At 47.0% G+C, this 26,300-nt stretch overlaps 2 protein-coding genes across 5 annotated transcripts in view; both read left to right on the top strand.

The window, feature by feature from the left end:
• Positions 1-21,369, top strand: CUNH14orf93 (chromosome unknown C14orf93 homolog). 4 transcript variants are annotated; one of them, XM_040476649.1, is made up of 8 exons: positions 1-90; positions 11,463-11,610; positions 11,749-12,509; positions 14,694-15,014; positions 18,400-18,461; positions 18,687-18,790; positions 19,954-20,066; positions 20,318-21,369. In XM_040476649.1, exons 3-8 carry the CDS (start codon positions 11,910-11,912, stop codon positions 20,735-20,737), a joined length of 1,620 nt encoding a protein of 539 aa, XP_040332583.1. In that variant the 5' UTR covers positions 1-90; positions 11,463-11,610; positions 11,749-11,909; the 3' UTR covers positions 20,738-21,369. The 4 variants fall into 4 exon arrangements, with proteins under 4 accessions (XP_040332583.1, XP_040332581.1, XP_040332584.1 ...); XM_040476647.1 differs by having other exon boundaries at positions 11,463-12,509; XM_040476651.1 differs by lacking the exons at positions 1-90; positions 11,463-11,610 and having other exon boundaries at positions 11,799-11,843; positions 12,195-12,509.
• A 1,629-nt stretch (positions 21,370-22,998) lies between these two features.
• Positions 22,999-26,300, top strand: part of AJUBA (ajuba LIM protein) — a 12,813-nt gene continuing 9,511 nt past the window's right edge. Inside the window, exon 1 of the mRNA XM_040476646.1 lies at positions 22,999-25,841. Within this exon, the coding sequence (XP_040332580.1) occupies positions 24,806-25,841 (1,036 nt within the window). The 5' untranslated portion in view covers positions 22,999-24,805. The remainder of the gene's footprint in view (positions 25,842-26,300) is intronic.

The following is a 26,300-nucleotide window of genomic DNA, read 5'->3' as shown; positions in this document are numbered from 1 at the left end:
CGTCCGGGGAGGGGCGGAGCTTACCGGCTCGGGCGCCGCGAGTCCTCCTTTTTGCACACACACGAATACAAAGAGCCATACGACCTTCGGGTATCCTTTTTCCATTTTTTTTCCTCCTTAATCTTGTGTGTGTTTTCAAAATTTTTAAAAATAGAGATCTGTGGCAGTGCTGGGGTGAGGAAACTGTTGCTAAGGGGAATTTGCGCTTTCCCCCATTTCTTTTTCTGTCTCTCTTCCTCTTTCTTTTTCCTGGTCAAGGTTTTAAATATACCAAGAAGTTGAGAAGCAGGATGGCCGTGTACAACTGTTAACAGCCAATTTTGTAGAGATTTTTTTTCTTTTTGTTATCATAAAAGAAAACTGGTAAATTTTTATGGTCGAGGGATTTAAAAAAATTAGACGCTTGGGAAGTATAGATTTCTTTCTTCTTCGTCTTCTTCTTCTTTTTAGGCGGGCTGAAGGGTTAATGTAAATTTCTGCCACGGGCAACGTCAAGGGCAACGTCGAAAGAAGCGGAGATTTGAGACTCTCTCACAAAGCTGTTTGCGTGCGTTTTACACACCCTCCCCCAGAATCAAAACCAAGTGGCTTGAATGTGGCAATTGTCCAAGGCCAATAGGTTAAAAATGTTTGGATATTATAATTGAGACACTCATTTCCCTGGGGAGGTGGGCAAAGCCCTTCTTACAAATGTGTCTTACATTTTCATGAAGACTGTGTGTGTGTGTGTGTGTGTGTGTGTGTGTGTGTGTGTGAGCAAATGATATCATAAAGATTTATCTTGGGGTTTTGTGCTTTGTGTATATGTACAGTGTGTGTATATGTGCCATATCAGATTTTGTTTTCAAAAAAAGATTACCTTTGGTTTTATGTGTGCAAAGTAGCCCTTAGGATGTGATTTTTTTTTCTGTTGTGTTCCCAAAAGTGATTAAAACAGGATTTCGTGTGCAAATTAGAAGAAATCCTGTTCTTAGCATACTTAGGCACTTTCATTTTATGTGCATTTACTGTATTTTTCTACTACTCTTCTAAAGTATCAGTGAATAATTAAATAATTGCCAGGGAGTATATAGTCCATGTGGCAAACGAGGGTAGGCAATTTATTGAATCTGTGGTTCAAAGCCTTCTTTAGTGATTGTTTTTCCTAAGTGGTTTTGCTTTTTATTGTCTCACGTTCATAAATGTACAGCTGTGTATATTTTGGCCTTTATGTGTGGTTTCGTTGGTGTGTTCTGAAGGGAAGGTCTCCCTTGGCTTTTTGACAAAAATGGTCGTTTATAGGTTGGGATTTGTTTGAAAAGCTCCACAGCTGGCAAAGTGTCAGGAAAATAATCCAGTCAAGTCCAATTCTCAAAAACTGTTCATGATGGTTGTGATGGGGGAGGGGCCAGAGGAGGCAAAGGCAAATAATACAAAGGAGGGATAAGAAATGCATTTTGGTTATCATGTTGCATTTTTGGAATGGGAAGCCTTCTCCCCGTGTGGAAGAGTCACAGAAAAGGATAAGCATGAGGACAAAACAAGCTTAGAGCAGGACCTCCTGTTATATGAGCCATATTCTCCCTTCATTCTGTTATAGAACCAGTGTCTTCTATTAGGAGTTATACGGAAAATATATTAAAATCTGCATTCGCAGATTGGAGTGAAAGCATAGGAAGTATATGGGGTGATGAGGGAGAAACTGGAATGTCACCAGTGAAGTAGCAACCAGGATATAAAAGGATCTACTGTAGAGTTCAAATTTCATTACAACAGAGCCTCTGTATGGTGATGGTAACACAGTTCTATTCCTCAGCTAACGTCCTACTCAGTGTCAAGTAGCATTTGGGACGCCTCAACAACAGCTTTAAAATTATTTGTACAAGTCTTGAAATTCATAATGAAAGTCGCCGCCTGTGGGCACTCTAGGTTACTTACCTGTACTGGGTGTATTTTTATTAACTAACAATGCAAGTCATATCAGTACTTAATAAATACTGCCTCAAATACGCATCATTCCACAAGTTTAGACCTGCATGCATATCTCTGAAATCTAGTCAGATTACGGTGATTTTGTGATGGCCGCGGTGCTGGGAATTTTAATGGAGCTTTGCTCTTTCTAATTCTTTTTCACATCACTGCAGGGCATCACTTTTTAACTTCTCGTGAGAGAGCTCTTGTAGAGCAGTACACTTGCTAAGCCATTTGATTTTTACTAGGAACCTAGGTTCATGTCCAAGGTCCCTGCGTTGAGTCCCACGAATATATCGTTGGCTTGGCCTTCCTACCAAAGCACAGCTGAACTCAGTTGACTTTGGGGTTCCTAGAGATGAAAACTTTGAACTAAGGGGAACTGCCCCCTTGCTAGTGGGATCTGAAAGGTCTGTAACCAAGGCCGACAGGAATTAAAAGCTTTCCACCACCAAATGTATGAGACCTTTTTGTGGCCACTGAGTTTATAATCGTGTACACGCGGCCTTGTAAGCAGCAGAGGACAGAACCGAGTAAACAAAACAAAACAAGCTAAAGATGGCGCCTAACGGCCCTGAAAGAACCTAGCAGTCGTGTCCCGCCCTGAAGAGGCCCCCCCCCCCCCTGGCTCGTTGAGTGATTGTGGAATGCAACCAATAACGTCCCTGGCCCTGCTCCCTTCGTCGTTCAATCGCCAATCACCGGGAGCCAGAGGACAGGCGGGGCGGTGCCTCGCCGCGTGCGCGCGCTGGCCGGGTACACGGGCCGGCGCCGCGGTCTCTCTCTCCAGCCCGCGAGCTCGTGTAGTTGTAGCTGAGTCAGCTGGCCGCGGTGGCGCGCGGCACACGCGGTGGAACACCCGTGATGGAACACCTGTAGGGCTGCCAGAGCAGGACCGCCGCAGGAACTTCCGGGTTGTTCCCAGACCGAGTCCTCAGAGCTTTTGTAGCCACGTAGTGTACCCACGGTGAGGCGGCGAGATCCCAGCGCCTTGGGCCCCTCGGTTATTTGCCGCTACACCCCATTCCCCGGAACCCCCTGGGTATTCTCTGAGGTTGGTCTTAGTGGCGAGTCGCCATGACCCCTGCGGCCTCGAGGGCTGTGCTCGAGCTCTGTTCCTCCTGCGTCGCTGCCGGTCGTCCGGCTTGTAGCTGAACCACGCTCCCTTCGGAAATGGTTCTTCTGTCTCTGGTGCCCACCTTGTCATCTCTGACTAATATTTAATCAACTAACATTTATCGAGGGCTCACAGGGCACATGATACAGCTTTGGGAGATGGTGGTTCATTTTTCACTTGATCCAGCAATGCAGGACTTGCCCTTTATGTCAGGCACATTTCTCGGAAAATCTTAAACCAGGATTTTAATCTTACCAAGTTACATTTTAACAAATGTAAATGAAAAAAGACCGCTACACTAGGCTAAAAACCCTTGTACCACCATACAAGTGTACATGAAAATTTCAGGCGAATGGAATCCTTTTCTTAGGATCTCATTCTCCCCCTAGGTCTACATCTCTTGTTTTTTTAATCCCTGAAAATGAGGTTTTAGATAGTCTGCAGATTGTGAGATGGGTCAGTCTTTCAAAACATAGGAAAGTAATATTTTATGGTATTTGTTTCTCTGCTCTTGTGTGATAAAAGAGCTCTTTTTTGATAGAAATAAGTTCTGAGGGACGCCTGGGTGGCCCAGTCAGTTGTAAGTGTCAGACTTTGGCTCAGGTCATGACCTCATGGTTCCTGTGTTCCAGTTCCCCCCACCCCCCTCCATCTGGCTGGCTGCTGTCAGCACAGAGCCTGCTTCAGATCCTCTCTCCCCCTGTCTCTATGCCCCTCTCCCACTCTCACTCTCTCTCAAAAATAAGTAAACATTAAAAGAAAAGAAAGAAATAGGTTCTGAGAGTACCTTCCAACAGGTGAGCCATATTGCACCTCCAAGTGGAGGAGCAGGGCTGACCAGCACAGCAGGAGCTTTAAGTGGCCGTTTTCCTTTTTTTATTTCTTAAAATGAAAATTATGGTATGCATTGCTGTGCTTTCCGTAATCACATTTAAGGAGTTCCGTTGCTAGCGTGACCCTGAATGAGTCAAGGGCCCATTATAAAGACATATATCATTAGAGTGATACCATATCATAGACATCTATTAAAAGGAAACTTTTATTTTTCATAGTTTGGAGGCAAACTCAGTCATGCAGAAAATTCAAGCTCAGAATGGGTTGAAAGCAAGCAAGGGAGCTGCCAAGAGTATGATATATTTAGTTCTAACAAAAATACATGTGACTTGGGAGGAAAGGGGTAGTTAAGATTATGGACAGTCTCACCCTGAGACAGCCTCAGACAGTCTCATCTGTCTGAAGAAGATGACTTTTCTTTCTTTTTTATCTAAATATTTATGAAGAAAATATCAGAATTATTGAAAAATGCACTTTCTGGGCTCCTTTCACATGTATTAAAATTACACAAATACGGAATGAACCTCAAACATATATTTTCTGCAAACTTAAGTTTGACAACTGTTGTTACTTTGTGTTGGCAACTCATCAAAAGATTATAGATCTTTTTCTTTCTTTCTTTTTTAACTTTTATCTTTTTAAAGTAAGTTCTGTACCCACTGTGGGGGCCCAAACCTACAACCCCTAAATCAAGAGTTGCATGCTCTATGGACTGAGCCAGCCAGGTTCCCTTAAAAATCTTTTTCTTAATACTCAGTTCTAAAAGTTGATAGCATTTTGTAAAAGGTCTGTATGTTTTTCTGTGGTGGTCAACCTTAGTTTATTCCTTTTTTTCCTCTCTTGAACAAAAATATGAATTCTTGGCTTTAAGATAAATTAGCAATCTGAGGTGTGCCTGGGTGGCTCAGTTCGTTAAGGGTCTGACTTTTGATTTCAGCTCAGGTCATGGTCTCATGGTTCCTGAGATCAAACCCCTAGTCCAGCTCCTTGCTGACAGCGAACAGCCTCTTTGAAATTCTCTCTCTGCCCATTCCTGCCATGCACGTGTGCTTTCACTCAAAATAAATAAACATTGCAAAAATGATAAAGTAAATTAGCAATCTGAAATTGCAAAAGTTGACAGTATTAAAATGTTTAATAATGATGGTACAGACACTGCCCAGATAATTTACTACAGTTAACCATTGCTTTGCCAAGCACTTCATGGATTGCTTCATGGGTTATTGAATTAAACAGTTATACATTTTGAGAAATATAATAAAGATATCAGAATAAATTTTTTGTTCCTTAATAGTGTTGGCAGAGTTAAATGGGCTCTAGAACCATAAGCCAGTGTTGGAAAAAAGCAAGAATAATTAATTATGTTAGTCTGGGAGTGTTAGAAAAGGATTTAACAGGTTGTAACAACAGATAATATAGCACTGTTTATAATAAAGTTCTGTTATCAATTTGAATTATTCATGCCAAGAAAAATCTGCCTCTAAGTAAAAAAGAGAGTCTCAGTAGTGTATCTTTGTCTTCCTCTCTCCACCTCAACGAATCTTTGCTCTGTATCCGTTTTTTCTTCTCTGCAGTCTCAGGCAACAGTTACCCTTCCTTCTTTCTTACATTGGGAAGAGCCTTCCCAAAAGAAAATTTAATTATTTTCTAATAGCTTCATCCTTTACTTTTTCATGGGCTTTTACTTTCTTTTAAGTCTTTTTTTTTTTTTAAGTAGGCTCCACACCCAACCTGGGACTTGAAATCATGACCCCTGAGATCAAGTCACATACTCTATCGACTGAGCCAGCCAGGAACCACAACCACCCTTTTTTAAAAATTTTCTTTCTTTTATTTTTTAAGTTTGTCTTTATTTTGAGAGAGAGAGAGAGAGAGAGAAAAGGAGAGAGAAAGAACAAGCTGGGGAGGGGCAGGGAGAGAGGGAGAGAGAGAGAGAGAAAGAGAGAGAGAGAGAAGGAAAGAATCCCAAGCAGGCCCCGGGCTGTCAGCACAGACCCCAATGCGGGATTCAAAGACACAAACTGTGAGATCATGACCTGAGCCAAAATCAAGAGTCTTTGTTTTGATGCAGTCCCAATGGTTTATTTTTGCTTTTGTTTCCGCTGCCTCAGGAGACATGTCTAGAAAAATGTTGCTATGGCTAATGTCAGAAAAATCACTGGCCTTTTTCTTTCTGCTTTGTAAATATACCAAAGCTCTAGGGCCCCTTCTGACTTCCTATTTGCTTCCTTCCTTTCATAACTAAATTCTAGAAGACTTGATTTCATGTCTTGCTTCCATTTTCTCTCCATCATTCCTCTTTAATCTATTGCATAGTTTTACTTTCATTACAGAATTTACCTTTCTGGTCATCACCAGTGACCATCACAGACAAAATATATCTCCCTAATTTTCATCTTTTTTAGCCATTCTGCTGCACCTGTCACAGTGGATTAGATCCACTTTCTTGACATTCTTTCTACTTTGGCTTTCATAACACTCTTTTTCTCCCACCTCACTGACCATACTTCTCTTTTAATGAAGCCTCTTCCACAAATTGGCTTGAAGCGCTGTCCTTGGCCTTTGCATTTCACACTTTATCTTTACTTCTTGGAGAGTGCATTCACTTTCTCAGGTTTAGCTACTTCCCTCCTGCAAAGATTCTAAATCTGCATCCCAGCTCTGACCTTCCTCTTGTTTTGTTTTGTTTTGTTTTGTTTTGTTTTGTTTTCCAGTCTGAGTCAGTTGCTATCAGGACATACATTTAAAGATGTTGCTGGGGCGCCTGGGTGGCTCAGTCGGTTGAGCGTCCAACTTCAGCTCAGGTCACGATCTCGTGGCTTGTGGGTTTGAGCCCCACATCGGGCTCTGTGCTGGTACCTCGGGGCCTGGAACCTGCTTCTGATTCTGTCTTCCTATCTCTCTGCTCCTCCCCTGTCCATGCTCTGTCTCTTCCTCTCTCAAAAATAAATAAATATTAAAAAAATAAAGATGTTGCTATCAGTTTGAAATTTAACTTGTTAAGTAAACACTCATCTGGGGTGCCTGGCTGGCTCAGTTGGTAGATTATGTGACTCTTGACTCATGAGTTCCAGCCCCAAGTTGGGCGTAGAGCTCCCTAAAAAACAATCAATCAATCAATCAATCAATCAATAAAAATACACGTCTTCTTTAACATGATGGTACCTCCTCTCAGCATCCTCATTTCTATCATCTGTCAATGTACCATCTTCTGGCTCTCAGATTGGTAATCTTGAAGTTGTCTAGTAAAGAAATATTATCAGATCTTCCTCCAGGATGTTGAACCTTCATATCCACAATCCTCATTCTCACCTCACTTCAGGATTAAACAGTCTCCTAATCTCTAACTCTTCCACTTTAGGTGTCTACGACAGGGGTCAGCAAACTACAGCCCATACATAGGACATTTCTGGCCTACCATCTGTTTTTGTATGGCCCATGAGCTAAGAATGGCTTTTACATTTTTTAATTAAATATAATATTTTATGACATTTCTTTGTCCATAAATAAAGTTTTATTGGAACATAGTTGTGCTCATTGTTTATGTATTTCCTGTGGCTGCTTTGTGCTACAGTGGCAGAGTTGAGTAGTTGTGATAGCAACCACATGACTTGCAAAGCCAATATTACTTACTGTCTGGTCCTTTACAGAAAAAGTTTTGCTGACCCCTACTCTAAGAATTTCCTTAACTTGGTTTTCAAAATCCTGCATCAGTGTTCCGTACCTTTCTATATAAGCCCCTTTACTCTGACCTCACACATGTACCCTGTTAATTCCTGTAATGTTTGTTTTTTCTCTCATCTCTCATATCGTCTTACCACCCTCCCTGTTCATTCTATACATTGCCCTGTTGGAGGTTTTTCCTCTGTAAGACCCCTTCCTCATGATTTCATTCTGTTCATCTTTCCATTATTTTGAACTAACTAATTAAGAATTTTTGTCTGCACCATATTTTTAGGCACTTGTATGTATTTTGTTTTGTCCTTTGAACATTTCATTCTCACATATGCTGTAATCTCCTTGCATGTAAGGACTTTGTCATCCCTTCATTTGAGTACTTAGAGGTGGCAATCCATTTTGGTGACTCATCCTTCAGCATGGCCTTGCATACTGAGAGTTTTTAGAAACACCTTTTTTTTTTTTCTAACTGTTCTTTTTCTCTAATGGGGATATATGTAACTCACGATAAATAAGTGTTTGTTTTGCTTTTAATCCAACTTATCCAACATTTAAATTGTTATCTGTTTAGTAAATATTATAATGTGAAAGATTCTTTTATTACCTGATGGCCCTTATTTCTTTCCTTGTCCTTTTTTTTTTTTTTAAGTTTTATTTATTTATTTTGAGAGAGATAGAGAGAGCACAAGTAGGGGAGGGGCAGGGAGAGAAGGAGGCACCATCAGCACAGAGCCCAACATGAGCTCGAACTCATGAACCATGAGATCATGACCTGAGCTGAAATCAAGATTTGGATGCTTAACTGACTGAGCCACCCAGATGCCCCTCTTTCCTTATCCTTTTCATTTCACTGTCTTTGAGCTTAAGTGGCTAGGGGAGCCACGGAAATGAAGTCAGCAGGAATGTCCATAGAAACTAAAAAAGAGGTAAAATAAAACCTTGGTTTGTGAGCATAATTCATTCTGGAAACATTCTTATAATCCAAAGCACTTCTATATTAAAGGGAATTTCAAGAACCACTGGCTCAGCTGTAATTATGTGACTTTTAGTGTCACATACTACTCGTATTGCAAGACATCACTCCTTTATCAAGTTAAAATTTATTAGAAATGTTTGCTCATCTTGAAGAACACTCGCAGAACAAGTTACTCACAATACAAGGTTTTACTGTATTTGAATACCCATTGTGCTGCACTGCACTGTACCAGGTTTATATAGACAGGTTAATTTAAAAAAATACCTATTTGTTGCTCTGAATGTGACATTCTAAAGCAGACATAGTTAGGTAATACACAAAGGAGAAAAGCAGAAATAAGTTGAGGAACAAAATTATAGAGAGGGTAGAATCATGATTTTTTTATGTCAACACAAATATGAAAATAATATTTATCATTAAAACCTGGCAGAATTGAATATTACCCTTAGTCTAAAGCCAGCTCATGAGAGTAAGTAAATTGCAAATACTCTGTTTTCTTAATTACCTTTCTAATGTACATCATAGAAGGTTTAGTATGTTTACATGCATCTTTGTAGACTTGAATTTATTGTTTCTTAGAAATTTGTTATTAAATTTAGGGGGGGAAATGTAGGGGAAAAATCATCCAGGTTCCATTCCAAGCCACAGCATTTTTTTTTTTTTTTTTTTGAGATTGGAAAATCAGGATGGGGGTCCAGGATGGGAACACAAAATATTTCAGGAACAATCATAATATCATTCAGCTGCTATTTGTGGAGCACTGACCATATGCCAGCACTCTGTAGGTGCCTTACATACATTATGTATAGTCATCACAAAAACTCTCAAAGTAGGCAGAGATGAGAACACTGGGGCTCAAAAAAGGGAATAATTTGCCCAATTTCACACAGCTGCTAAGTAGTGCAGCAGGATGAGAACCCCAAATATATATATTTTTTACTTCCAGTTCTGTGCTGTTTGGGGAAGAAGACCAGTCGAGGTGGAGGGAAGGGCTCAAGGCAGGCACAACAGTGTCAGGGGTAAAGGCCTCTTGCAAGAAAGAGTAAGTGTTCTGGGTAAGAATGTGGTTGTTGTCAATTTGGTACCAGAAGGGGTACCTACCCAGTATCTCAACCTGATGCATCTTAGTTTCTGATTTCACAAATGCTGAACCCAACTGGCCACTATCTGTATGTTATCCTCTACATAACTGTCTTTTTCTCACAACAGCCACGTTTCACATTAAACTCCTTGCATAATGTTGGTTAAAGACCCTGCGAGAACAGTGAAGTCCCTTATTTAAGAAGAGAAAGGATACATAAATGACACATCCATAAGTTGACATAAGAATTGCTTAGTGCTTTCCTCTAACCTTTAGTTTTAGATTTAGCTGTGCCTTCCGGTGACTCTAATGACAGAGAAGCTGCAAATGGATTTGAGTTCAGTTCTTACAAAAAGAGAATACCTGGCACGGAAACCGTTTTTTCGATATATAAGGTGGAAAGAGCAAATTAAAGACTATTCTTTAATAACCAAATGTAATTAAAATGCATTGTGAGATTTACGTTTTAGTACCTCAGAGGCACTGATATTACCTGTTTCTGAAATGAGATTGCTGATGCAGAAAAAAGCCCCCAAATCTCAATATATAGAAAATTTTCTTAACCGCCTCTTTTTTTAATTGTGATGTTATGATATAATTTAAAGGGTAAGATGGAAATGTATCTCTCATGCAAATTATAAACATACTCAAGACTTTGTCACTTAGGGAGCTTCAGGAAGAAGGATTCTTTTTTCTATAATCAAGTATTTAGAAAAGACAATTTGAAGTTCCTTGGAGTGTTCTCGGTGGTACAATCCAACCCTCCCACACCTTTTCTTCTTTTTCTTCTCGAATGGTTTAGTTGCTTAACTAGGGTGATTCAAAAGTAAGGCACTTTGGCTTATCATTGGTTTTCTGGTTTCTTCTTTTTTTTTTATTTTTAACGTTTTATTTATTTTTGAGACAGAGACAGAGCATGAACAGGGGAGGGGCAGAGAGAGAGGGAGACACAGAATCGGAAGCAGGCTCCAGGCTCTGAGCCATCAGCCCAGAGCCTGACACGGGGCTTGAACTCACGGACCACGAGATCATGACCTGATGTGAAGTCGGACGCCTAACTGACTGAGCCACCCAGGTGCCCCTCTGGTTTCTTCTTTAATGGGGCTGGTCATGTGGGCAAAGTGGCTTAGCTATGTAAACGTGCCTGTTGAGCTTTGTGCCTGTTGAGCTTTGCCGCTCCCTCAAGGAGCTTGAGAAGTGGAGGTGAGGGGCCCAGGAGGTGATTTCTCTGGGCTACCAGCTGTAGGATTCAGAACAGCTGGACTTCTTTTCAGGGGCTGGAGACCCAGATGCACAAGCGTGAGAGCAAGGGGGCTGTGCAGCCCCAGGTCACCACAGCTTGATTCTCTGATCCAGCTTTTCCCTTCCTTTCCCTGCCCCATCCCCAAAGCATCAGGGATATAATAGTGTGGGGTTGGTGACATGTTGAGGGCTGCAGTGATCGGCATATTCCTTATTTAGGAGTCTTACTCTGAATGCACTGTAAGAAAATTATAGAGAGGGTAGAATCATGATTCTTTATGTCAACAAAAAGTGGTCTCAGTTAAAAAAAAAATAAATGCTAGATTGAAAGTAGCAATAACTGGATTCTGCTGTCTCCCTATGACCTTGAAAAGATATATCACTTCTCTACATGTCTCTTCTGTGGACTTGGGGTAATATGTGTTTCCTAGAGCTGCTGTGTGAATGAGATAACCTGCAAGGAGTGTTCTGAACTCCTTCAGGAATGATGTCAAGGAGACAAAACGCAATGACTGTTATTAGGGCAAAGATAGTGAGGAGAAGACAGATCTGCATTTTCTTCCTTAATCTTCTAATCTTTCCAGAATCTTGTGGGTCCTTTTGAGTCCCTGCTCTGTTCCTTAGGTCGGAGTGGTGGCGGGTTCCATGCTTGGGTGCAGGAAGAATGCCTTCTACTCCATGAAACTCTGTTCATCAGGAAGGCCTGTGTAGGCACCACGCTTTTGGCCACGGGTGAGTGGGACACCCAGCGAGTTGTGCTAGGAGAGCACAGGATCTGCAGGTAGAAGAAGGCATCTCTCCTCCCCAGGCCGAGGACAGGTAGCCATGGACTGTGTGCTCCCTCACGGCTTGCCTGCTCCTCCTTCACAGAATCCACCGCCTGGTGCCCAGGCTCCTTTGGTCACCCTCCATGACAAAGGAAAGTGAATGCAAAGAGGCCAGAGCTTCCTACCGACTGGAGTCCAGTGACTGGGGACGCCTTTTGGAGCAGTCCGGCAGTGTGACCGAAGTTGTTCCCGCTGCGGTCAACCATGTCCTTCAGTGCCACCATTCTCTTCTCCCCTCCTGGTGGCAGTGAGGCCAGATGTTGCTGCTGCGCCTGTAAGAGCGAGACTAGTGGGGGCAGCACAAGCTCTCAGGGCGGGAACCCTCCTCCCAGCACCCCTATCACAGTGACCGGACATGGCCTGGCGGTTCAGAGTTCAGAGCAGCTCCTTCATATTATCTACCAGCGCGTGGAGAAGGCAGTGGGCCTGGCTGAGGCTGCTCTGGGGCTCGCCAGGGCCAACAACGAATTACTAAAATGTCTCCAGGAGGAGGTGGGTGAGCTGAGGCAGGGGAAAGCCTCCGCCCCTGAGGAAGATGGGGACGGCAGGGCCCAGGGCTCCCCACCCGAGGAGGCTGGGCCTCTCAAAGAGAGCCCCGGGGAAGCCTGCAAGGCCGCATCTGCCGCAGAGGAGGAGTGTGACAGCGTGGGCAGCGGCATGCAGGTGGTGATTGAGGAGCTGTGGCAGGTGGGAGCCGCGTCGGCTGTGGGTCCCGGGCCTTTGGGCTTCCCGGCCGGCCAGAGAGACACGCGGCTCCCCGGATGCACCCTGGCTGCCAGCGAGGCGGCCCCGATGCTCAATCCCGTGAGTATGGCCTCAGAGCAGGACGCCAGTGTCGTGTGGTAGCTCCTGACTGCTTCTCCTGGCCTTTCTCTCCTCCTTCCCCCTCCCTCTAGTTTCTTTCCAGCCGTAAGCCTTTCTTTTGGTTTTACTTGTGCTAAAACAGGACAGCACCAAGTCTCCTTAGCCAGCAGGGATAGTCGGCACTCATCTGTTTTCTTCTAAACCTCAACCTCTTCGGCAGGTCATTGCTGGTGTGCGTGGTGATGGTCGTGCCCTTCCCTCCCTCTCAGGAGCTCTGTGTGCCACCTTCTCCTCCACAGCTGGCTCAGCTGCTCCAGGGGCTCTGCCTCTCCTGGCGAGAAGGCCTGCCGTGCACAGACGGCTCATTCATATTTTATCATGGGCCCTCTGCTTGCCAAGAGGAATTCAGTACAGAGAGAGATGGGAATGTGGAGGGGGGAGATGCAGAGGTGGAGAGGAAGGGAGAGCTGGAGAGGAGAGGGACAGAGGGGGACAGAGAGGGAGGAGAGGGAAGGAAGGAGAGACGGAGAGGACAAAGGACACAAGACAGGTGTAGGGAGGGAAGGAGGCAGGTGGAAATGAAGGGTTGAGGAAGGAGAAAAAGTGAACCGAGCAGAGAGGAAAGGTGTATCTAAATGGAAAGAGAATATATGCGTGCCACAGAATGTGAGGGAAGGTGGGAGGGAGGCAGAGGGGAGGGAGTAACAGGAGGACAAGAAGCGGACAGACAGTCGTCGTCGAGAGCTCCTCGGAAGAGAATGGCATGTAGGGAGAACGAGGGGAGCAAGCGCACCTATTTCGTGTGCAGGAAAAGACACAGAAGCACCTTGTGCTATTTCAGTTTCTTTACTGCTCAGGGCCATCTGAGCAGGCAAACCCTGGCTGAGTAGAGTAAAAACTGCGGAGCGTGGCACACGGAAGTATGAAAAGGAGATGGAGCAACTACACAGATCATAGAGATGGGAAAGTAACAGATGTGTCGCCACTTGAGAGACAGTGGGAGGTCTGGCAACCCTCCTCCCCCATGCTCCCGCCCTGCCCTCTCTTTCCTCCTCCAGCACGTGACAAGGCCCTGACACCCAGGAAAGAGAAAAGGATCAGAGCACACGGGGGAGATGGGAGGGAGGAAACTCCCAGCCCATCTGCTGGATCTGAGAAACGAATGTAGAAGCCCCATGTCCCCCTCCAGTGTCATGCTACAGCTGGTCACTGCTCCCTGAAGGCTTAGCCATGCGGGTGGGTGGTGGTCACTGCCTCATGCCTCCCTCTGCCCAGCCAGAACTCAAGGGGGGTTTGGGGCTGCAGGGAGGTGGGAGGAGGCAGGAGGCACCAGGTACCAGGCCAGGCGATGCCCTGAGCTGTGGTTCTGTCAGGCAGGGAAGGCTTCCAAGCCGACAGGACGGAATTAGATTTCACAGCGCAGAAAGCAGCTCACTGGTCTATAAATCTCAGCCTCCTCCCCCGCTTCTTTCTGTGTTTCCCACCCCCCCCTTCACTGTTTTGTTTTCTTGGCTGCAGAAATCCCCCCTCCTTTCTTCCCTCAGTCTCCTTCCTCCCTCCTTCCTTTCCCTGCCCTGTGTGTCCTTGAGTGAGGGCACAGGCAGCAAGTAGATGTCAGGGCAGCGACGGTTGGATGCAGCCAGGGCAGGATCAAGTGAGGGCACAGACAGGTGGTGCAAAGGGAATGGGGTGGGAGGTGGGGGACAGTTGGTGCCAGCCTCTCTAGAAATTTCTGACTTTATAGCTCCCGTCTTTGCTCCCATTTTCTCCTATTTCTCCCTTTTGTTGTTACCATTTTATTTTCTTGTTTCTTTTCTTGCTTGGTGTTCCTTTCTTGTCATCACTTCCTCCCCCAGTGCCTTTTAGACAAAATACTTGCCTGGCTACGGTTCTTATACCCAAGAGCAAATCATAGAGGATTCCTCACAAATAGAGTGTCAGAAACAAGCGTTGTCCTTGTAATCAGTCCTATGGTAACGATTCAACATGAGAGGCCCTGGGTACCCCAGAAATATTTGCCAACACCCCCATAGGAGTACCAGAGAAACAAGCTATTGGCCATTAAAGACTGTCCTGGATTCCCCCTGCTTTCCACTCTCTCATTATCCTTGGCCAAAGAATGATGGGTGACCGGGTTCCCCTAAGCCTGGATGGCTAATAGGCTATTCTTTTTTATGTTCTTAGCTGGTGGATGATTATGTGGCCTCTGAGGGTGCAGTACAGCGGGTGCTGGTCCCTGCTTATGCCAAGCAACTCTCACCAGCCACACAACTGGCTATCCAGCGGGCAACCTCAGAGACAGGGCCAGAAAATGGAACCAAGCTGCCACCGCCCCGCCCTGAGGACATGCTCAGTGCTGCAGCTGCGCTGGACGGTGCCTTGGAAGAGTCAGGCCCTGGGGGAACAGGGGAGCTGAGACACTCTCTAGGGTTTACTGCTTCCCCATGCAGGACCAGAGGGAGTGGGCAGAAGAACTCCAGGCGCAAGCGGGATCTGGTACTCTCCGTGAGTGAGCTCAATTCTATAAATTTTTCTTCAGTCTGGAGAGATAAGAATGAAGTGTGGGTTGATTTTAAACTTCCCATATTGATTGAGTGGTGTCCTGTATCATACTGGAGAGGGAGGGGCAAGAAGGAGACAGACTGGTCCATAGCCCTAGGGACAGGCAGTCCCCCTGCTAATCATGGAATTTTTTTAAGGCTTTGCCAAATAGATTGAAATCTTCTGTTTAAAGAGAAGGGAATTATATCACACCTCCTCCCAATGATCTAATAATCCTGGTGGGAAGATCTTTAAAGGATTGAGCAGACCGACCACTGAATGCTAGCACTGGAAACAGCCTGCCATTTATCAGTGTTCAGGGTAAGCAGCAAGGGACCCATTGGCAGAAAGGCCAAGGTATCCTGAGGTGGTCCCAAACCCCAAGGATGCAGAGGACCACTAGACACTCAGCTCAGTTATGAAGGTTTGGACAGTCTAGTGATCCAAGGGGATCTTGGCAGGGAAGGTACCGGGTTGAACCAGTTTTGCCTGAAACTTGGAGTGGCTTGGAGCCTTAGGAACATCACTAAGTATCCTGCAGTGCACAGGGCAGCCCCCGAAAATTATTCGACCTAAAATGTCCATAGTGCCAAGGTTGAGAAACCCTGTTCTAAGGTAACCATTGTCCTGTGGATCAACTCTGTGCCCCAGAACATCTTTCTGATAACCACGGGGGTGTTCCTTAGCTAGATCGTGTTCATATAGACTATAAGCCATTTCCTTTCTCTGGCTTATGGCTGATAGAGTAACTGGAGAGTTCTGATTAGGAGGGGAGCTCATCATTCACACCCATCCAAAGAAATCTCACAGCATAGCCCCTTTCCTCCTGTCACAGTCTTAGTAAAGGTTGAAGACAGCCGGTTACGCGCACACCTTCTTCATCTGCATTACTTCTTTCTTCTTTTTCCCTTTCCTAAGGGCTCCTGACTCTTACTCTCCCTTTCACTTGATTTGTTTTTACACCGAGGGATTCTTTTCATCCCTGGGAAGGAAGACACCGTTCATAATCCGAATCAACTGGTTTCTAACCTTCGTTTTATTTTATTTTATTATCTTTTTTTCCAGACTTCATTTAAAATTTTGGTTATGTTCAGGGATATCTCACTTATCGCAAATAGGGTTTAGTTTTTCTGTCATGAATCTCTTGCTTCCAGTGATAGAAATGGAGGCATATATACCTAGAAATGCATTTCAAGCATAGTGTTTAAATCATGAATAAATGTATGATAATTACAGTTTGCATAAAATTAGGGTTTCCGACCACTTCCATTCCTCTCCAGCCTACTGCCTCCAGCGAGAGGCCGTTGTGGAGGGCTGGCTCCCACCTGCCCTTTGGAGAGCCTGGTGAAACTGAGGACCTTGGAGGAGAGTACGCTCACTCCCCATGCTCTCTGTTACATTACTTGAAAAGGCCCTGGAGGACCGGTCAGGGAATTTTGCTGCCCATCACAGAGGAAGGTTTAAAATGTGGTTTAGAGGGAGAGGGCTAGCCGCAGGCCTTCAGTCTTCCAGCCTTTAGCTCTGGGAAGGAATCAAGGAGGCATCTCTCCAATCCACTCAGGCTGCTGTGGGTCACTGCTAGGGATCCAAAAGGACCAAACCGGAACCACTGACTTCTTGGAATGCTGCAAATCCCAGCTACCCATTGGGGAATATATTTATTTTTAGCTCACTCAGGAGGTAGGTGAGCCAGCTGCCTTTACAGTCTTAACACTTATTATTGTCTCGGAGTATTTTCCCTTTCCACTTCAAGCCTGGTTTGATTTTTATCAGCTGATCTCTTCCAAGCCACTTGAATTGGAAGCTGTGCAACTCCCCTTTTTTCCTTTTTTTGCAACACGTTCAAAATTTTTTGAAGCATTTGCCCACCTCTTGTGATTCCTTAAGTTGGGACTTCTAAGAGGTAAAATATATAAAATATGAGAAGCTAGTTTAATTACAGGCCTTTTTTATAGAGTAGAGACCCTAACCATAAAAATTTCCTAAATTGATATGGTTAGTCAGTCATAGAAGCAGAAGGGTAAATGGGGATTTCTTAATTGAAACTGAAGTCTTGAGATCAGTATATGGGTCCATCGGTTTGGGACTGGGAATTTCCACTGACTGAGGGAGCTTGAGATAAAAAATATAATCAGGAACAGCAAAACTAAATTTAATAGGAAGAAATGTAAAATTCTGCATCAAAGTTAAAAAAGCAAAGCAGTTGTAGAATGGCAGAGATAGGAATCCATGTGAAAAGTAGACTTGAGTTGACAGCTCACAGGGAATGAACCCTGTGACATTGGGAATAGGGGTGGGGTTGCTAAGAAAGGTAACACCATCTTGGGTTTCATTCCTAGAAATGTAGAGTTCCATTCAGGAAAGTAATTCTCCCTTTGGCCAGGTCCCAGCTGATGGATTAGATTCAGTTGCCAGTGCCATGTTGTCCAAGGGACACTGGCAAGCCAGAGAGCCTGACGGTTTCATGAAGAGTCTGTTTGGAAACTGTCATGAGGAATGGCTGAAGGACTTGGGGATATTTAGACTGAATAGGAGAAGATTTGGGGAGTACATGAGACCTGTCTTCAAAGATGTTAGGTGCCGTTATAGGCAAAACTGGTCAGATTTTGGAGTCTAAGGCAAAACTTTTTAACAATTAGAGATGTTCAACAGTAAAATAAGCTGGCCCAAAGAACTAGTGAGAACCCATTATTAAAGGTGTGTAAGCAAAGCTGAAAGCCTGTTCGATGATGTGAAAGGGAGGTTGGGTGATAGAGTCTCCAAGGTCCTTTGCATTTCACATTTCTGTTATTTTAGGTTTGTGTTTTTCAGACCATGGTGTGTATACCCCTGGGACTTGTGGTAATGTGCAAAAGGATATATACACCTAGGGCATTTTCCTGGGTCATCAATTGTACTAAAAGATTGGAAGACATTTTTAGATTAAAAAAATATAGATATATTGTAAAGAAAACTTTAAAATTTGCAAGAATAGGGGGCCTCAAGAAATGTCCACTTGCAGTAGTCTTGGTGTATATTTGCTCTCTCCTGGCTATTTGTAAGGAGTATGTTTGTGAAAATGTCTGAGACCTTTTGCTCTACTGATCATATTCCCCAGGAACAGCAAAGTAAGACCAGGGATGATCCTAGAGCCTCCATACAAATTAAATGAAAAGGACCAAAAAAGGGGGGACATTAGAAGAACTGACTTGGATAGGCTCTCTGGCTAAGAAAGAGTATCATCAGAAATGGTGCCCAGACTATGGGAAGGATTCGGGCAGAGAACCCCATAGAGACAATGCCTAGGGAACAGAGGAGGGTTCCATCATATACACTCTCAGCTTGAATCTGTGTTTGTTTTTTCGCCTAGAAATTGGTCCACAATGTGCATAACCACATCACCAACGACAAGAGATTCAATGGGTCTGAAAGGTACGATCCCCTTGAGGGAAAACAATCATAACGTACTCTGCCAAGGAGAGGGAACTAGAGGGCTGTTCCAGTGTAACAATGAGGCTAAGGCTTTGCTCTCACCATTGTCCCTTGCATCCTGCCCTTGGCCGTGAGGGCATTTACCACACAGTTGATTCATGTCAGGAATCTCTGTTTTTCTGGCTTTCAAAATGCTGACTGCCTTGTTCATGATCTTTGTGGCAGCATCAAGTCCTCTTGGAATATTTCAGTAGTGAAGTTCCTTCTGGAAAAGCTCAAGCAGGAGCTGGTGACCAGTCCCCACAATTACACTGATAAGGAGCTGAAAGGTGAGAAAAAACTGAATTAACTCCCATCTCATCCTTTTTCCACTCACTGTTTTTGTTCAGAGTAGAGGCATAATGGAGATGATTTGGGTGGTTTTCAAAAGAGTGGACTTAAAATAAAATTTTGGGGCTATTCTCACATCTTCTTCACAGAATTGTTTCTAATTGCTTTTTTATTCCCCTGCCCCGCTTGAACTGAAAATGGGAAAAGGAAAGGGCTGAAACCAGCGTGCATGATGTTTCTGCAGGGCCTGAATCTAGGGTGTTATGAAAAGGAAGTCGGGGCGCCTGGGTGGCTCAGTCGGTTAGGCAGCCGACTTCGGCTCAGGTCATGATCTCGCGGTCCGTGAGGTCGAGCCCCGTGTCGGGCTCTGTGCTGACAGCTCAGAGCCTGGAGCCTGTTTCAGATTTTGTGTCTCCCTCTCTCTGACCCTCCCCCATTCATGCTCTGTCTCTCTCTGTCTCAAAAATAAATAAACGTTAAAAAAAAAAAAAAGAAAAGGAAGTCAGAATCCAGGCCTGCCCTTTCTGTTTTTTTAAGTTTATTTATTTAGTTTAAGATGTGCGCGCTCACTCAAGTGAGGGAGGGGCAGAGAGAGAGGGAGAGAGAGAATCCCAAGCAGGCTCCACATGTCAGTGCAGAGCCCAACAAAGGGCTTGAACTCACCGACAGAACCTTGAGATCATGACCTGAGCTGAGATCAAGAGTCTGACGCTCAACCTACTAAGCCACCCAGGCGCCCCAGGCCTGCCCTTTTGTCCCTAAATATTATGTCCTGGGCTTTCTACTTTCCTTACTCTTCTGTTTTTTGCTTGTAGCTAACCCTGAAGCATTTAGAAAGCTGCTGTTGAAAAAGCACTTGAATCTACCACCAGCAGAGTAGAATGGGAGTGGGTTTAATTGAGTCAAGGGCCAGGGAGGGAGTTACAGAAGCTTGGACTTGTGTTCCCAGGGGGGGATATGGGTGGAGTCAGTGCTGGACATGGAGGTGAGCAGAGAGAGCTAAACCAAAGAGGAGTAAATACCTGCTGATGGGTCTGTGAGAAAGCCCACCATCTAGAGGGACCCTCACCTTCCCAGCCAACAGTGTTAGGGCAGAAAAAAGGGCTGAGGACCTGGTTCAGAGGACCCTGCTCTCTGCCCCCTCCCTTCTCCCTCCTCCCAGGAGCCTGTGTAGCCTACTTCCTTACTAAGAGGCGTGAGTACCGCAATTCCCTGAACCCCTTTAAAGGCCTGAAGGAAAAAGAGGAGAAGAAGCTTCGAAGTCGCAGATACCGGGTAGGTTTCTAGGCCTTCCTTTCAAGATGCTAAATGCTAAACCCTACTGAGCTGCAGTGGGAAGGGCCAGAGGACCTGGCATCTGAGAATAGGGTTGAGAGCCAGGAATGTTAGCAGGTAGAGGAGGAGGGAGGGGGGCTAGGTTCTCTCAGGCACAGATTTTACACAGCTTTCCTACCCGAACCCCTCTCCCCAAATCTAATCCTTAGTCTGTCTCTCTTCCTAATCTCTATCCTGGGCTCCTACCTTAGCTTTTTGCCAACCGATCCAGCATCATGAGGCATTTTGGACCTGAGGACCAACGCCTATGGAAGGATGTGACGGAAGAGCTGATGTCAGACGAAGAGGACAGTCTTAATGAGCCAGGTGTCTGGGTGGCCCGGCCTCCCCGTTTCCGGGCCCAGCGCCTCACGGAACTCTGCTACCACCTGGATGCCAACTCTAAGCATGGCACAAAAGCCAACCGTGTGTATGGACCTCCCTCAGACCGATTACCTTCTGCTGAGGCCCAGCTCCTTCCACCAGAACTTTATAATCCTAATTTCCAAGAAGAGGAAGATGAGGGAGGTGATGAGAATGGACCTGTCTCCCCATCTTTTGACCAACCCCACAAAACCTGTTGTCCTGACTTGAACTCCTTCATTGAAATCAAAGTGGAAAAGGATGAATGAAATCTATAACCAAGAATAACTCTGGCTTCTGCCACTCCCCATGTCCCAGAAATGGATGGCCACGGGGCTTCCCAGAATAACAAGATGTCCTCTGCAGTCTGAGAAAGCAAATCTGTCTCTCTTCTTAACACAGTCCCCAATGGAAGTGGAAGCCAGCAGCTGTGCTGGGATAAAGACTTATCTAGAAGGGGGAAAACCGCCCCCCACTGTGAATGGCAAGCCAGAAAATGCTTATTTCTAAGCATAAATAGTGCCTCGGGGAGCCTGAGCTGAAAAAAAGGAGAAGGATGGGTCTAAGAAACATGAGGCCTTCTTGACATCTGCCCCAGTCTCTGAGTTGGTTTTTTTTCTGGTTTCACTCAAAGCTCTGGGGAAGCAGCCCTGGTTGTACCTTCTGCTTCCCCATGACTGCTGGTCTGGCTCTGCAGTGGAAGCCGCACAGAACCAGTCCAGGATAATACTGCCACCTGGTGGGCAGTCTCAGCCATGGGCTTGATGCTTCTGAGCAGAACACGGCTGTGTCTCTATTTGGGAATTGGGATACAGATATAATAGCTATTGTTTATTGAATTATGTAAGGCAGATTTTATTATTCCCATCTTACACATGAAGAAATTAAAGCTTAAAGAGTTCCCATGTGTCACTAGCAGCTGCTCTCCCACTGTGTGACCAAGCAGTATATGAGGCTTTGTAGCTATTAGTCCTGTCAACCAAACTGTATTTTGAGGAAGGGGTGTGTGTGTGTGTGCGTGTGTGCGCGCGCACACCCACACGTGCACCCCCACACACCCACACCCAAACTTTGTGCATTACGAATGGACTGTTAAGTAAAAATGGCTTTCTGTTCAGTCAGTATGTAACAAATACTGATTGCTTACTAGGTGTCAGGTACTGTGTTGGGTGCTGTGGTTACACTGTGGATCAGGTTAGATGCCGATTAGGTTTTATTATCTAATCAGGAAGCCAGGTAGTTAAGTAGACAGTGAAATGAACTGTGATAAGGGTGGTGATGGGGGAGCAGAAGGTGTAGCGGCAGCAGACAGCAGGGTTGGCTCACCTACTCTGGTGGTGGGGAAACGCTTCTCAGAGAGTGGTGTTTAAAGTAATACCTGAAAGATGGGGAGGAGTTGGTGCAGAGGAAAGCTGGAGAGACCCAGAGACCTTGTCAAGTATCTTGAAGAGTATAGACTTTAGTTCAAAGGCCATGAGAAATCCTTCAAAGGTGGTAAGCAGGGAAATGAGATGGTCAGTTCTGTGTTTGATAAGAATCACTTGCCCTGGGGATAAGATGGATTGCTGGGAGAAAGCCTTGCGGGGCGGGGGCAGGGGGGGATGTCCTACAGTGGTTCAGGAGAGAAGAGATGGTGGCTAGACAGAAAGTGATGGTGAGGGGATTTGAAAGAGATTTAGGAAGCCGAACTGAAAGGACTTGGTGATTGACAGGGCTTGGACTTAAGGCTGAGGGAGGAGGACATAAGGTTGACGTTCAGGTTTCTGGCATAAGCATCTAAGTGGTTAATGGCGCCGTTTACTTGGGATGCTGGAGGGGCCAATTTCAGGAGGCAGAGAAGGTGAAGTCAGTTGAGGGGGTTGTATGCCTTTGAGACAACCACGTGGAGATGATAGTAGTCAGCTGAGTTTTTAAGTCTAAGATAGTCTGGGCTAAGGGGCACCTGGCTGACTTAATCAGTGGAGCATGGGATTCTTGATCTCAGAGTCATGAGTTCAAGCACCATGTTGGGCGTAGAGCTTACCTTAAAAAAAAAAATGTCTGGGCTACAGATAGGGATTTGGGAGCCATCTGTGTACATAGTTCATAATTAAAGTCTTGAGAAGGGAGAACAGGGCTGGTGGAGCTCCTGGCTCCAAAAGAGTGATTACCCTGAGGTCATGAGCACTACCGGAGTATGCCCTCAGTGCATCCCTCTCCCCCTTCACTTGTCTCTGTTTCCTGTTATCCCCTGAAAATCCCCAACTGTGCCCACTGCTGCCACCACCAAAGGCTCCTCAACTTTTCATAAGAGATTCAGTCTCCCATCCTCACTATAAATGGGGAAAGCTTCCAAACATGAGACGCTCTGTGGATATTCTGGTTGTAAGTAATAGGAAGGAAGAATCCAGGTTTTCCTTCTCCATATGGAGACAGGAAAGGAGGGAGAGCCTTATGGTTAATTCTGAAGATGTTGCTCACAGCAGGTTTTGGATGCAACCTGATAGCTCCCCTCTGTTACTAACGCTTTCAGTGTTCCCTGCTTCTGGTCTGATAGTGAACTCTCCTCTGGATCAGAGAAGAGCTGTAGGCCTGATAGGGAAACAGAGAGGCTGATTCTCCCAAGAGATGAGGTCAGGGAGACAATGCAGCTAGGACAAAGAAGCCAAATAGTTTGTGCCAAATTAATTTCCCCAAAGATATTAACCTCCTTTGCTTCACCATTCCCTAAGGCTACACTAAGATTATGAAAGGTGTTCAAAATGTTGAAATGAAAATAATATGCATGATTTGTTTGCATATAATTTTCATACTCATTTACTATCTAAATACAAAAGAATCATTTTCCTTCTCCATTCTACCTCCTCCACCCCTTGCGCCTGATGTGCTAGTCAGGGCAAAATCAGTGGACTGGTATTTAATTAGGTATGTTCAGTTTCAGCCCCCCCCGCCCCTTTCCTTCTTTCCTTGTTCTTGATCTTTCCAGTGTGGCCCATATTAGAAGCCTCTTTCTCTTTTCCACCCTGATCATTTTCACTTGCTAGCTCGTCTAAAGGACATTTCTCTTCTTCTTCCTAAGTTAATACTTACTCTTTATCACCAATCTCCTGTGGGCCAACCAAGGGGGAGGCATTCGCTAGCCCTAAAACCAGTCCTTCTATCCCCATAGTCACCTGAAATAGTTGCTAAAAATCTCATTTCCCAACACCAGGGGGTGTCTCTATTCCTGTATCTGTCCCACCCTGAAGGTAGAGATTAGCCCCAACCCTTTTCCCCACTCCTTTTACGTAGCCCCTAAAGGTCCTTCTCTCCCTACCGTCGCAGAGCTTTGGGTTCAGAAAGTGGTGTCTTTTTATTGCAGATTATCGTAGGTCTCTCATTCTGTCCGGACATGCATAAATTTTTCTTTTTCTTAGTCTGTTCATCTTTCCGTCTCCGTACCACCCACGATCCCCTTTGCTCCGGCTCGCCCTTTCTTTCGCTACCTGTCTTCCACCTCTCTACATGGGTTTCATCGCCCTTCTGGGTTCTTCACATACGCGTCTCTGAGCCTCTTTGTGAATCCACCTTTCTTTTTCCCTCTCCCCCTCTTTATGGAACTCTCCCTGTCTCACTATTTCTGTGCCAGTCTCTCTCCGTCTCTCCCACAGTCCCCACAGTAGGAACAAAGTCACGATGTTTGCGCAGAACATGCCTCGCGTCGCCCCGTCCGGGACCGTCACATTCCACCGTGCCCCTCCGCGCATTCCAACTGCAAACAAAGAGTTCCCCTCCCCCTCCTCCACTTTTCCCCGTCCCAATTCCTGAGAGATGTAGCGGCGCTGCCCAAACTGCCCCACGGCCGCCTCTCGCCTCCAGTCGGCGGGTCTCCACCTCCGGGACAGTTACCACCAGCACCATCCTCCCCCTTCAGCGCACCAGAGATCCCTGCGCAGACACCCCCGTTCCTCCTGCACACAGCGCTCCGCCCCTCCCGGAAAGTAGATCCGGCCAGGCAGACAAAAGTTTGGGAGAGAAGTTCGGTCTGTGCTGAGTGTGAGAGTGAGGGGGGCGGGGGCCGAGGAGAGTGGGGCGGCAGGGCGAGTGGACGCGTGAACAGACAGACCTGCGGACGGGACAGCCGCGGCCGTAGGCCCTTCTAGCCCCGCTTAACCCCTGATGCGCGGGGGGAAGCAGACCCTCTCGCTGGGGGATGCTGCGGGATTCCCGGTGCCGGGCATCCGGGCCGCCCGCTAAACCCGTGTGCCTACCCCGTGCCCCCGGGGAACCGGAGTCCGGCCGCTGGGAAAGAGAAGCGGCCGCAGAGACGCTGCAGGGTGCCGGGCGGGGAGGGGGCTGGAGGCCCCAGGCCCGAGGGCATGGAGCGGTTAGGGGAGAAAGCCAGTCGCCTGCTGGAGAAGTTAAGACTCTCGGACTCCGGCAGCGCCAAGTTCGGCCGCAGAAAGGGTGAATCTAGCCGGTCTGCATCTGATGGGACCCCCGGGGCGGGCAAGGGGCGTCTGAGTGGGTTGGGGGGACCTAGGAAATCAGGGCCCCGTGGAGCTACTGGGGGACCTGGGGATGAGCCGTTGGAGCCAGCCCGGGAGCAGGGCCCCCTGGACGCTGAGCGGAACCCGCGCGGCTCCTTTGAGGCGCAGCGCTACGAAGGCTCCTTTCCTGGGGGGCCGCCTCCCACCCGGGCCTTGCCTCTACCTCAGTCATTGCCCCCCGACTTTCGGCTGGAGACCACGGCCCCAGCTCTAAGCCCCCGCTCCAGTTTCGCCAGTAGCTCAGCCAGCGATGCCAGCAAGCCGTCCAGTCCCCGGGGCAGCCTGCTGTTGGACGGGGCGGGGGCCGGTGGAGCCGGAGGTAGCCGACCCTGCAGCAATCGTACCAGCGGCATCAGCATGGGCTACGACCAGCGCCACGGCAGCCCCCTGCCCGCCGGGCCATGCCTGTTTGGCCCACCCCTGGCTGGGGCTCCGGCGGGCTATTCCCCTGGAGGGGTGCCGTCCGCCTACCCGGAGCTCCACGCTGCCCTGGACCGACTGTGCGCTCACCGGCCGTCGGGATTCGGCTGCCAGGAAAGCCGCCACTCGTATCCCCCGGCCCTAGGCAGCCCCGGGGCTCTAGCCGGGGCCGGAGTGGGAGCGGCAGGGCCGTTGGAGAGACGCGGGGCGCAACCCGGACGACACTCGGTGACCGGATACGGGGACTGCGCCGCGGGCGCCCGATACCAGGATGAGCTAACAGCATTGCTGCGCCTGACGGTGGGCACGGGTGGGCGAGAAGCCGGCACCCGCGGGGAACCCTCGGGGATTGAGCCGTCGGGTCTCGAGGAGCCGCCGGGTCCGTTCGTTCCAGAGGCCTCCCGGGCCCGGATGCGGGAACCAGAGGCCAGAGAAGACTACTTCGGTGAGTGAGACAAGTGGTTAGGGATGGGACGGGACCCGTCACAGCATTCGGTTACCCACTGCCCCGACGGCCCCAGTTGCCGGCGCCGGGAAGTCGGAGGCGGAGACGCGGAGCTAGAAGAGGCAAAAGGGACTTCCCCTTTCCACCAGGTCTCAAATGGACCAGGGGCTCCTTATTCATGCTACATTCAACCCCCTGATTATGATCTCGTGAGTCCCAGTTCTTCAAGCTTTAGAGCCTCGGTTTTTCGCTGTAGGAGGCCTCGAAGGGAGGGGACCAAGTGGGGAGTGAGAGCATCCCCCATCTTGCTCCCCCCTAGGCGGCGGTGCCCCTGCAGGCTTCCGCGCGCCGCGCCCCCACCCCGGCCCAAGCTCCGCCCGCAGGAATTCGGGGAATGCGCGGGTGGGGGGCGGGGCGGGCGGGCCGCGTGTGTGCCGGCTCCTGCCCGGGCGCTCCAGG

Source organism: Herpailurus yagouaroundi, unplaced genomic scaffold (genome assembly GCF_014898765.1).
Source record: "Herpailurus yagouaroundi ecotype Mexico unplaced genomic scaffold, PumYag 141, whole genome shotgun sequence".
NCBI classification, from domain to species: Eukaryota; Metazoa; Chordata; class Mammalia; order Carnivora; family Felidae; genus Herpailurus; species Herpailurus yagouaroundi.
The sequence above is the reverse complement of the archived record's forward strand: the minus strand, read 5'-3'. Positions and strand labels throughout refer to the sequence as shown.

What these genes read in the sequence shown, in the direction of transcription:
- CUNH14orf93 (XM_040476649.1), top strand. Translation starts at nt 11,910, where the DNA reads ATGTCCTTCAGTGCCACCATTCTCTTCTCCCCTCCTGGTGGCAGTGAG. An exon ending in AGCGGGATCTGGTACTCTCC is followed by an intron (nt 15,015 to 18,399) that starts GTGAGTGAGCTC and finishes TTTTTCGCCTAG; the next exon opens with AAATTGGTCCACAATGTGCA. An exon ending in CACTGATAAGGAGCTGAAAG is followed by an intron (nt 18,791 to 19,953) that starts GTGAGAAAAAAC and finishes CCCTCCTCCCAG; the next exon opens with GAGCCTGTGTAGCCTACTTC.